At 32.9% G+C, this 13,218-nt stretch overlaps 1 protein-coding gene across 6 annotated transcripts in view; it reads right to left on the bottom strand.

Annotated features, from left to right (window-relative positions):
- Window positions 1–13,218, bottom strand: part of VPS13B (vacuolar protein sorting 13 homolog B) — an 802,016-nt gene that overhangs the window by 707,938 nt on the left and 80,860 nt on the right. For all 6 annotated transcript variants that reach the window (XM_061172062.1, XM_061172061.1, XM_061172063.1 and 3 more), the window contains exons 8-12: window positions 10,728–10,996; window positions 5,077–5,172; window positions 4,480–4,602; window positions 3,866–4,003; window positions 2,844–2,931 (exon numbers count right to left, since the gene is read on the bottom strand). In XM_061172062.1, coding sequence (XP_061028045.1) covers window positions 2,844–2,931; window positions 3,866–4,003; window positions 4,480–4,602; window positions 5,077–5,172; window positions 10,728–10,996 — 714 coding nt within the window. The remainder of the gene's footprint in view (window positions 1–2,843; window positions 2,932–3,865; window positions 4,004–4,479; window positions 4,603–5,076; window positions 5,173–10,727; window positions 10,997–13,218) is intronic.

Below are 13,218 nucleotides of genomic sequence, written 5' to 3'. Positions count from 1 at the left end.
CACAATGAGAAACACACATATGAAAGCAGCTACCAAAAAGCAGGCAAAGAACAAGTGAACAGATTATTGGGTGAATGAATGAACACATTTTTAATGTACATGTGACATTCACAAGTTAAATTAACAGTGGAATCTTATTATTTACTCAAAAAAATTATCTGCTTGCACAGCTGAGAAAGTATCTGTGTAAGCAGTAAACCAAAAGCAAGAAAATGATTACCACAAACCTAAGAAGAGCAGTTTCTTCCAGTGAAGGAGGGAGAAGACTGTGATGGAAAAGGAACACACAGGAGGCCAGCAATGTTGACACTGTCCTGTTTCTTGGCTTGTGTGGGGAATACACAGGTGTTTCTATTTCTTTGCTATTCTGTACGTAAATGTATAGAACTTTTCTGTTTGTATGTTATGATCTAACATTTTGTTTTAAAAAAGTTAAAGACTAAGATATCTATACAACAATGCACACTATTCACAGGAATGGAATATGTGAAAAATTCAAAAAGTAGCAAACTACCAGCTTCTCAGGCAGAAAATATATAAGCACCCTAGCAAATATAAATCATGTTTCAATCTTTTAAAAACTTTAGAAACAAATATATACAAATAAAATTTTCAGTGAGAGGTTTCCTTTACTTGATAGGCAGACTACTTCATACTCCACCTCACAAAATACCAAATTCACAGCACATGTGTAAGACATCATACTAAACAAGAGGAAACCTACCAGCTTACATTTGGCAACTACAACACAATAAAAATTTGCAAAGTTCTTAGAACAGAGACTTCTGAATTGTACTTTCATATACAGGTATCCCTTGCTTTTCGAAAGTTAGCTTTAGGCCATTTCACTTTTACAAAAGATCTGTTTCCCTAACCAAAATAAATCTGAAGAGAATTTTCACTTTTACAAAAAAAGGTGAAAATAGCACTCACCACTTGTTTTGCAGCGAAGCATTATAGAGGCAGCACAAACCCCCAGCGTCTAGAGTGGCACCAGCAAACTCCTTCCCCAGGAACTATACTCAGAATCTCAGTATCAAGCCACCACAGCTTTGAACTGTGTCTTTGAGCATACGCGCTTTTCTCAATTTATTTTGCACATCCGTTAACAAGATCTGTCCTAAGGTAACTGCTTCTTCACTTTACACCATTTCGGATTACCAAAGGTTTCATACGAATGCTGTAGTGGAGGAAACCTAACACATATAATTGACTCCTGAGCATCTCTACCCATGTCCACGGGTACCTCAAAACACATCTTTTCCTCCAAAAATCTTCCTTTTGTGTCTCTATGTTCCTTGGTAGTTATCATTATCCACCAAATAACTGAACAGCAAAATCTGATCAACTATTTGAATTTTATTTTTAAATAAAGCAATGCGAAGGCAGTGAAGATTTTAAGCACAGAATTAAACCAGTCTGATTGCAGTATAGATTACAGGAGGGCAAGAGTGGAAGGAGATAGCCAGTAAAAAAGCTATTAGAATCTAGAGATGATAACAGATTGGATGAGAGCATTAACGGTGAAGCTTAAGAAAAGACAGATTCTAGATAGATTCTAGAGATAAAATTTGACAAAATGTGCTGATGGGTTGGATGCTAGGAGAGAAGTGTGTCACGATTCCCAGATTTCCGGCTTGTGCAACTAGAAGACAGTAGAAAATTCTTCCAGTAAGAGAACACTGAAAATAGGGGAGAAGTAGTAGGTGGTCATGAGGGTTTTAATAATTCAATTTCAACATATTCAATTTTTAGATATTTGTGAGACACAGAAGTAAAAATGTCAAGTGTGCACTGGATATATTTAATTCTAGATCTGAAAGAATAAGTTTGGACTAAAAATACAAATATGGACATCAACAACATATAGAAGGTACTCAAATCCATGAAAACAAATAAGATTACTTCAGGAAGAGTTTAGGGGAAGAAGTGAATCCAGGTTTGACCAATGAGAACACCAACATTTAGAAATCCATTATGAAAGGAGGAAGCAGAAAATTACAGTTCTTTCCTTCTGTTTTCATCTAACAAAACTTAACGATCCTTCAAAATCAACTCCTCTGTGAAGCCTTCAACCCCACAGACAAAGGTAGTCCCCTTCTCACCTGGACCTCTTTTAGCTGTCTGTTCACATTACTGTCCTTAACATGCTATATTAGAAACACTTATTTAAGTGCATAAACACTACCTATTGGTTTCTTGAGAAATGCTTTGGTCTTCTTTGCATTCACAATATCTAACTCATCCCCTGAAACAAAGAAATAATTTATCGAAATATGAAAAATTAACAAAAAATGCTGACCCTATTTTGACTAAGTTTTCAATATGAAAAAGGCTGGAATAATAAGCACAACACAGTATAGTTAAATTTCTCAAATCGTTTGATTACTAAAATGAAACACATAATAAAATAATAAAAGACTGTGTCCATAGTTTCTAGAAGAATATATTTCTACTTTTCTGTTTGAAACAACAAACTCTTTTTTTAATAAAAAGATCTATATAACCTTCAAAATGTATTTAATACAGAAAAGGAAATGTTTATGCTCTTTGACAACTTAATATGAAATTTGATGTATCAAAATTTTTAATATTTGGTACATATTAGAACTAATTCTAGTTGATTATACAAAAATCTTTTCAAACAGCTGCACAAAGAAAGGACTAAAAATGTTAAGAATCTAAGAAAATTCTAACATGACATTAAAATTAAACCATTCCGCAAAGTAACAGAAGGTAACTCTGATGTAACAGAGTACAATCAGTCAAGGACCAATTGATTCTGAAGAAGTCTTTGTTTCTGTTGTTCAAGGAAAAGCAAAATAAAGGAAAGAAACCAGTACCTTTGCCACTGGTATTCTCCATTGTATACAGGTAATCCATGTAAAAAGCCCCGAACCTTTGCATTCCAGCTATCTCAGTGTATGTCTCCTACCAACAAAGCAAACAGAACATACATTGTATAGAACAGACTTTTGAGTTTAAAACCTGATAGATCAAGAATCAGACACATATCCTTATGGAGAATGTGTACCAAATCAAAGGATTAGCAAAACAGAAAGAAGAACAGAGGTTACACAAAGAATTGGCTTCTAAAAAACGTAGTGTTACCTCTACTATGGACCATACAAAAGGACATCTATAATTCTAATAGACAATTTGACCACTTTGTCAATAATGTCTGGTTAATGAATACCTACAGTGGAGTAGGGCAGTACGGTCCTGACCTTTATCACCATCACAAAATGGTCTAATATATACTCTCAAATAGAGTTAATCCTTAATATTTCAGTACACTTATATGAAACAGTTCAAACACTAAAAATATACTAAAATATTTTTAAATGTATGTTAATTATGCAGGTAAAAATTAAATTCTTTACTTTCAACTATAAAAGTAAGTCTGTAGAATCAATGTAAATCATTGATTCTATTATACTAATCTTCAGGAACTTTTTTTGAGTTTTTAAATTTATTCCATAAAAAGTACATTAATATAATCTTACATGAAAAATTCAAACACTACATATAGTAAAATGTGAAATTCTTCACTTCTTTTCATTAATCCCACACTTCAAAAGTAACTGAAATTAAAATAAATAATTCTACATGTTTCCTCCATGACTATTTTAACAGTAGGGAATGGATAAACTAACTGTGGCTGCATGCTATATAAAAGTAGAGATCTTCGTGCACTCCTCAAACCTCTCTAGATATAGAAGGTGGACAAAAATATGCTAGATGTTTCAATAAACAACTAGCATTCAGAATATATTCCTGGAGAAGAAACATCAATCACAAGTATTCACACAAAGTGTCCACCCCAGCACAACCTAGAATTTGGCTCAAATATATATTCTCTGACCTTATGATTAGCTGCATCCAAGATAAATTCTGCATGAGTACCATTATTTTCTGGGCTTCGGTAATCAAACAATGAATTTGTGAGGTATGTCAAACCTTTCATATTCAAATTTTCACCACAAATGAAAAAACAGGCTTCCTGAAAATAAATGCAAAATTTTTAAACAGGAGAAAAAATCATTAGACAGTTAAAGAAAATAAAACCTTGGTTTTATAACACCAATTCAGTAGTCAACAGAAATCACACTACAACTTGAGGTCCTGTAAAAAGACAAGGCATGCTGCCTCCATTTTCACTGCCTATTTTGGCAAAGAACATTTTAACAAACCAAAGAGGAACTCCAAGTAGCTGCCATAAACAAGAAAGAAGAAACATTTATGAATTGGAAAGTATTTGGAACTACTGTCGGTGTTAAGTACTACCAACTTTCTAAATTCCCCTGAGCTCTATAATTTCTTACAGGGGAAAACAGTAAAGTTCCCCTCTCAAGCCAAAGATATATGTAGTCTAACAGATTTTTTGGTATGGTTAAACACTTCAATAAGCACCTCATTATCCCTGCATTCTATCCAAAAAAAAAAAAAAAATGGAGGAAAGGGGAGATTTTGACTTACGGTTTCACTTCTATTCATACTCTCTTCAAAATCTTTAACACCCATAATTCCTTTAAGGCACATGGCTCTGCAACCTACAAAACCAATCTGGCAATCAAAGAAAGGCTCTCCCATCATAAGGGCCTATAAGAGGAAAGGAAGTGTTATGAACCTGAATTTCAATAAAAATGTTACAAGCTTTCCTTGTAGAATTTCTAAATTAGTTGAAACATCTTTAGGATTATGACCTTTCCAAATTTATTCTCCTCAGATCACACATCCTATTAAAATAAGAAACATCTTACTTGTCTCTGTATCCTCAAACCTTTGTATCCTCAATGACTGGCACTTCAAGAACATTAATCCACACATACATATGAGCACACACAAGTCAAATGACAAAATGAAAGAATAAATTAATGTTGCATATTATGGTAAAATCTTTGTTAAAGAATAATTATTTCAATTAATACTACTGATCACTAAAATAGAAATATAAAGCTATAAATACATTTTTAAATATATTATTTATGATTTTGAAAACCTGTATTTATTAAATATTAACCTTAAGGACCATTACAAAGATTTTTAAAAGTATATTCAATGTTGATGGATTACCTCAACTGTAGTTCCTTCTTGTTCCCAACACAATACTTCTTTAGATTTTACTTTTTGAGGGCTGTAATAACTACTCTCCGCTTGCATTTCAGTGAGCTATGAAACAATATATGAATATTAAGTAAGTCAAATTAGTATTAAATGGCAATCAACTGTCATTACTATGATGAATTGGTGGAAACAAGGCCAATTTTAAGATTCGGGAAATTAAATTATGAAGCAGGAAAACAGGTGCAACAAAAACAGCTGTAACAGATTATCCATGGTATAAAGGTTGAATATGCTAGTCTAATAAGTTCATATAGAGAATATAAATACTCCTTTTTGTTAATAATATTGCTTAAAATGGTGAAAGCTATGTAGCTATCACAGTCCCCTAGTCATAAAATGACTCATATATTCTGCCAAAAATTTACATATATTTTAACATCAGTTCATTTTACATTCACTAATATATTCAATCAGGTTTAGTTCAATCATTTATAAGATTTCTACCTATTTGTAATCAAAAAGAAAGCTGTGAAGAAACACAGAGATTCAACAAAACTTTTTTAGTTCTATGAGGGAGGCAGATTCAAGGGCTTTGCTTTCAAAGTACGTAATCTCACAGCATGTGTCACAGACTCATTCAATCGTGCAAATACTCACTGAGTGCCTGCTAGATAACAAGTACTGATATAGATGCTGACAAAAAATATATATATATACTCTTGCTCCCCTGAAACTTACAGCATATTATTTCTACGTATCCAAAAATTAGATAATTTGATTTATTTTTAAAAGCTCCTTTTCTAAATGCAATGTGGTATCCTAGTTTGGATCATGTTACAGAAAAAGGTCATTATGAAATTAAAGTCTGGAATTTAACAATAATGCACCAATGTTGGCTTCCTAGTTTTGACAAAAGAACTGTGATAGCGTAAGATGTTAATAAGAGGGAAAACTGGGTAAGGAGTATATGTGAATTCTCTGTACCATCTCTGCAACTTTCCTGTAAATCTAAAACTATTCCAAAATAAAGATGTAACTTTAAAAAAAAAAAAAAAAGTATTCTGCTCATGTTTGCTAAAAACAACTCTTCAGTGAGCCTTATTCAGTGAGCCTTATTCGTGTGAAATGGATATATTCTTCAAACTTAAATGCAAAGTCAAAGATCACATTTTTAAAAAAAAACCAATATTTAACTTAGGTCATACAGAACTTATTGAACTGAAAAGCTATAATTCTAAGCATGATAACCTCTTTATACTGGGAATCAACTAATTATTCTCATTTTTTATACCAACGAGTTTTATATAATATAAGCCTTTATTTCTTGGATGCTTCTAGAACTGGTATACACAATGTTATTTCAAAGTACAGTTCTATAATCTAAAATGCTTAAGTAAAATTGAATATTTTAAACTTGATTGCCCTTCAGCTGTCTACAATTATTGTAGAAAAAAAGCAATTAATTGATTAAAAGGACTCAAACATTACAAGAACAATTTTCAACATTATTTTTTAAATGCTACATTTAATTTGGCATGATTTTTGTTGGATTGATATCAACTGTTCAGAATGCTAATGTAGAAACATGACCTTATTTTCTGACCAAAATATGAACCACAAATTAATTCCAAACATTCTTTAAACCCAAGCTGAACAGTAATTCTAATGTTTTCGTCCAAAATATCAACATATTTCCCTTAGAGAAACCTTAGAGAGACATAAATGTTTCAAATTTTTTTAAAGATATATTGACTAATGACAAATACTACCCCAAAAGTCTATAAAAGTTTTGTATATAAATGCCTGTTTTGACGGACTCAGTTTAATTACAATTCTTCTCATCAGTGAAGTTAACAGAAATGTACCAGAATAATTTCCAATTTAAAAGTAAACATGTACAAGTCACCAGAAAAGACAGTACTTTACTAGCAATCCCTGACTTCCCTCACAAACTTAAATTTAAAATAATTTCACTTGGATCATCTAAAACTGGCAAAACATCTAACAATAGTTGGCAACAGTTGGCTCTTTATTATACATTTAAAGGGTTTATTGTTTTATCATTTTTATTTTGCAGATTGACCCATATCCCTTTAATTTAAACAAAGCTAAATCAGTGAATTTCAGTTGCAAAATTTTTAATAAAATAAAATAATAATTTGTTTCATAAAATTCAGAAATAATAAACAATGGTGTCAAAATAGTAGAGGTAATGTTTACATTTTTTTATCATTTCTGCCCCAAACTATTACCAAAAGAAAAAATCTTTTAAGCTAATCAAGCCATGACTAAACTTTTGTTGAAACTTATTGTCTACATTTTTTAGCTTTTGTCAGATTAGAAAATATGGAATAATTTTAATTAGAAAAATCTTTAAAGACTATTTTTAAATAGTTTTAATCTACCATCTGCTACAGTTATAAATTATATAGCTTTACTACTGATTGAAAAAGTTTATTTCAAGCAGTTAAACAATCTAAGCTAAAGTAAAAACACCAGAGCAGAAACTTGATTTTTCTTTGCTACGTTTCCAGTATGTAACAGTTGCCTGGAATAGTACCTGTAATACTACTTCACAGGTTGGACACATGAGTTTATCTTTTTCAGAAAAACGCCTCCATAAAAAAATAAACCCACAAAGACAAATAAAATCAAAGAAAAAATAATCTAAAAGAGGGTCCAAAAATTTTTAAAAACGGTAAGCAGATAAGGAGATGGGTAGATGGATAGATGATGGATTTCTTCAACAAACATTTATTTGTTGAATATGTACCAGACAATTTCCAAGAGCTGGAGACACAACTGGTCTTTTTTAAAGTTACCACTTACTGAGTTTGGAGTACTATCAAAAAAGAAGAGCCACTATCTTCTGAAAAGGTTATTATTCCTTCATCTGTCTGATGGACATCTAAGTTGTTTCAACTTTTTGGCCATTGTAAATAGTGCTTTTATGAAGACTCAGGTACATCTATTTCCTTCAGTTCAGTCTTCAATTCTTTTTAGTATATACCTAGGAGTGTGATTGTTTGGTCATATGATAATTCTATGTTTAACTTTTTGAGGAACTGCCAGTTTTCCACAGACTACACCATTTTACATTCCCACCAGTCTTCCCATTTGTTTTTAACCAACTCCAACTACAATTCCACCAGTCTCAAATCTCTGTTCCGGTCAAAATCACCAGTAATTTCCACATTGACAAATCCAATGAATCCATTCTCACAAATGACCTACTCCCTCCACTATAAAACATTTATGGCACTTAGCTTCCAGACAGGCACTCTATTGGTTTGCCACCTACATCACTAGTCACTTATTTTCAGTTTCCCTCACTGACTTGTCCAAAACCAAACTCCTGAAATTTATCTCAAACCTAATCCTCTCATAGTACTGCTCATCTCAGAAAATCAGAACTCAACCCTTCCAGTTGCTCAGGAGCCTTCCATGGATCTTCTTTATTTCATTTATGTCAATCAATAAAATCTACCAGGAAGTCCTATACTCTTGACCTTCAAAATACATCCAAAATCCAATTACTTTTTACCACCTCCACTTGCTAACACCCTAGTCCAAGCCATCATCATCTCTTGCTTGAAAATTGCAATCCTCGCTGATCTCTTTACTTCTGCTTTTGTCCCTTTATAATCTATTCTCAACAGAGCAGAGTTGATGCAACTTAAAACATAATTCGGATCCTCCTATAACTACTATGCTTAAAATTGTCCAAAACCTTCCTATCTCATCCAAGATTAATGATAAAGTCTCTAAAATGACCTACATGGTTTCACAATTTATGGACCTCTCCCAACCCCATAACCTCTCTGACCTGATTTTGTACTACTTCCACATTAGCTCACTTTTCTCTAGACCCACCGGCCTCCTTGCTGTTACTTGAACTTTGGGGGCCTCTACATTTGCTATTCCTAGAATGTTCATTCCCACGTATCTGCAAAGCTTCCTCTTTTGCAAGTCTTTACTGAAATATCCACTTCCCATTAAGGCCTTCCCTGATCACCCTCTTTTATTTATTTATTTTTTTAATTGGAGTATAGTTGATTTACATTTTTGTGTTAGTTTCTGCTGTACAGCAAAGTGAGTCAGTTATACATATATATATCTCCACTCTTTTTTAGATTCTATTCCCATATAGGTCATTACAGAGTATTGAATAGAGTTCCTTGTGCTATACGGTGGGTTATTAGTTATCTATTTTATATATAGTAGTGTGTATATATCAATCCCAATCTCCCAATTTATCCCTCCCCTGCTCTTTCCTCCTTGGTAACCATAAGTTTGTTTTGTACATCTGTGACTCTTTCTGTTTTGTAAATAGGTTCATTTTGCAAATAGGTTCATTTATACCATTGCAAATAGGTTCATGTATACCATTTTTTTAGATTCCACATATAAGTGATGTCATATGATATTTGTCTTTCTCTGTCTGACTTATTTCACTCAGTATGACACCTGATCACTCTCTCTTTTTTTTTTTGTATATATACACACACACATACTGTTTATTACATATATACATATGGTTTACTACAGGGTATTGAATATAGTTTCCTGTGCTGTACAGTAAGACCTTGTTGTTTATCCATCCTATATATAATAGTTTGCATCTGCTAATCCCAAACTCCCAATCCATCCCTCCCCCGTCTTCCCCTTGGCAACCTGATTGCCCTCTTTTAAACTGCAAAACTCCCATTTAGTGGAAGCATTCGTTATTCCTCTTTCCTTTTCTTTTTTCTACATAACCTTTATCATCAGCGGGTATATTATATATCTTATTTGTTTATAATAACAATTTACATTTTAAGAGGCAGGGATTTATATCTCACCTGTTCACTGTGAACTCCAGAGACAAAACAATGCCTGGTACATAGATGGCACTAATATGTATTTGCTGAATGAATTAGATACTGTTCAGGAATATTAAATGTGTGATAATACTACTATAAAAAGTCAAGAAATAACCTAAAATTAAGTATGGGTTATAGCTGAGGGACAGAGAAGACAATATATGATCAAAGAAGAACATATACTTTTTAAAACAAAAGGATGTTCACCTTATTACTGTTTAACCTGAAAACACCTATTATATAATCTCTTTTGAGAATGTATTTTACATGCATTTGTTAGTGGAGGAAGTACTCAAAGTATTTTAAACAATGCTGAAAAACAGAGTTAGATCAAGATCTAGATAATTAAAAAAACTGGACTATCTTAAAGACAGGTGAGGAAAGAGAGAAAATGTATATAAACAACACTTTAAAGGAATTTTGCAATGAAAAGACAACACAGAGATGAAACAGTAGCTAGAGGGGTACATGAAGTCATGGGACATTTTTTAATGTGCATTTCTTTTTCAATGGAAATACTAAGGCATCTCTGTATGCCAATTAAAAGATTCAGTAGGGAGAGAAAAACTTCCCATGAAGCTATTAAAAAAGGAAAGTGCAGAAGGCCTTAAGAAGACAAAAAGAGACCAAAATTCAGAGATTTCAGATGAAGGGACATATAATTTTATGAAGTAAAGATTGTTAGACTCTTGTCTCACATCTAATAAGTGTAAAATAAACTAAGCCACATTCTTACTAGAAGTCAAAATTTAAGCATTAAAGTTGAGAGATAAACAGCAAAAAAAAAAGGAAACCTACTTTGAAAGTCACAGTTGCTTTTGTACAATAAAATCCTATAGAAACAATAGGATCCTTCAAAGTCTGTGCTTTTTGTTGATGTGTGGTTGATGTAGGATCATTCCCAAGGTAGTCTTCCTCACCATCATCATAACTCACAATTGCAGGCACAAATGACCAGGCCCATGATACCCATCCCTGTGGCTGCTCATCCTCTTGCTGTGAATACAGCTCTTGGCCTTTGTACTGAGCAGGATACTGCATATCTACTCGTGTTTCATCTTCAGCACCTATCAATCAAAATAAAGTCATTTTAAATAAAGGAAATTAAAGCAAGAGGACAATTAGGAATTTAAATTATATAAAAGTTTCTCCCACATGATTCTTTCTACATATAACATATGAACAAGTCATACATTGGTTATTATTATTTGAAACCAATAATTTAGCATTACCATTTTCAAGTTTCTATATATTGTACTGTATAAATCTCCTTTCATAGTCCACAATGTTATATGGGGAGTAGTTTATTACATACTTTTAAATGTGTTTGATAAATACAAAGAATAAATTCATTCTTTAGGAATTCACTCATTAATTTAAACAACAACAACAACATATAACCTACCTTCCAAAAATAAGGCTAAGGGGCTGAAAAAATGACTTTTCTCAGAAACGTAGTATCAGAAAAATCCAAGAAAAGTTCTTGATTTCCTGATGCACCCAACAGAGGAAGAGAATGGCAAATATTCCTAGGCAGAATGTGCCCCCACCAAGAAAAGAATTATCCCAAAGAATGAAAGTAAATGTTATAAGGAAACTATTCTCATATGTAGTTAAGAAAAATAATAGTGACTTTCTTATTAGTGAATAACATCTTTCCTATTCTATAGATGAAAAATTATAGCAAAGAACTTTTATGTGGTTACAAATTAGCAGACTAAGGATTTAAATTCCAACCACTATAACTTATTCCACCTTTGTAAGACAAAATCCATCAAGGTCCCTTAATGTTATTCTAACAATACAAACAAAAGAGGCAGATCATCATGGAATTTAGGGAAGAAATTAGTTTTTTAAAAATTCATGGTATAAGCAGCCTCCAGCAGATTCAAACATATCTACTCTTCACTGATAAATCAATAAATACACACACTCCATTAAATATCATCCTCATTCAGATTCACTTCCAGGTTTTCTGGCGAGAAAAACTTTGTAACTTTTTTAATTCTCATGACAGGAGACTCTTGGAACATCGTACACTTTTAGGTCATGACACGTGGCTATTGACCTCTTTCATCTGGGACAAAAAAGACTTGATAAATAGTAACTAGAGTACCTAAAATACAGTACCAAGAGACCTTAGCCATTTTACTTCAAAATAAATTATAAAACTTACAAATCCAGAAAACGTTTTACTTGATCTTCATATCTTGCTATTAACCATAAATATCATATAAGTTTCTACTGGAGAATAAATAAAGCCTGTTATTAACTGTCCCTTGTAAGATCTCAAATTGGACATCATCACTGAATATCATCTTGGTTAAAAAACAAAAAGTCAGGTTAGCTCAACCCAGGACCAGGCTGGGTCCAAAGAGATGGACTCTGGACCTCTCTTGTCAAAACCAATAAACAGGAGGAGTATCCCACTGCTTGATCTTTTGAAACAAAAGAAAGAAACATCACTAAGAGAAGTCTAAGAAATCAGTCACTATAATTTATACTTAATATTAATTAAAAATTAAGAGGGATTTTTGAGGAAAGATGGTTTTGAAGTTCTAAATCTTTGCCTACTGCCTTGTAAAAAGAATGAATTGTGACCTGGAAAAGAAAAAAGCATCTCTTTGATCTCTGGTCAGAATTCTTAAAATACTCTTTGCCCTTGGAATGGTGTATCCTAACATCCTTAGATGAGAAAACAGAGTATTGAGTCCAGGCAGACTGAGGTGGCTAGAGTTTGTAGGGCAGAGTACCAAACAAGAAAGACCTGTTCAGGGTGAGAGCTCCTGAGACCTGGAGAGGGTCCCACTCCAGTCTTCACCTAAGTATTAATCAGTTTCATGTAAGGAAACTACTGAGGCCATGAAAAGAACCACCAGAAAGGGGCAAAGAAAAACAACCCCAAGACATAAACAGAATTGGGGAAGGACACCAAGGCATATTAAAATCAAGGCGCTTAAAACTTTCCAAGAAAAGGTTCACTGGCTTCACCAGAGTGTCAAAGGAGTCCGTAGCACACACAATAAAAGGTTAAGGATCTCTGCTTTAGACAGATGAAAAAACTAATTCAGATTCATTTGGAAGCAAGCAACCCTCTTTTTAACATCCATAAACAAACAAACAAACAAACACCTACTCACCTTCTTAGATCACAGAAAGGAATAGTTACAAAGGAAAATTTTGAAAAATACATTTGATCAAAATTTAAAACTCTGCTCAAGAGACACGTATTTAAAAATGAATTAGGCAACTCAGACCGGCAAAAAATACTCCCCAAGTGTATTTGACA

The sequence above is a fragment of the Eubalaena glacialis genome, chromosome 17, assembly GCF_028564815.1.
Source record: "Eubalaena glacialis isolate mEubGla1 chromosome 17, mEubGla1.1.hap2.+ XY, whole genome shotgun sequence".
NCBI classification, from domain to species: Eukaryota; Metazoa; Chordata; class Mammalia; order Artiodactyla; family Balaenidae; genus Eubalaena; species Eubalaena glacialis.
Note: the sequence above shows the minus strand (reverse complement) of the source record. Positions and strands in the feature narration are given on the sequence as shown.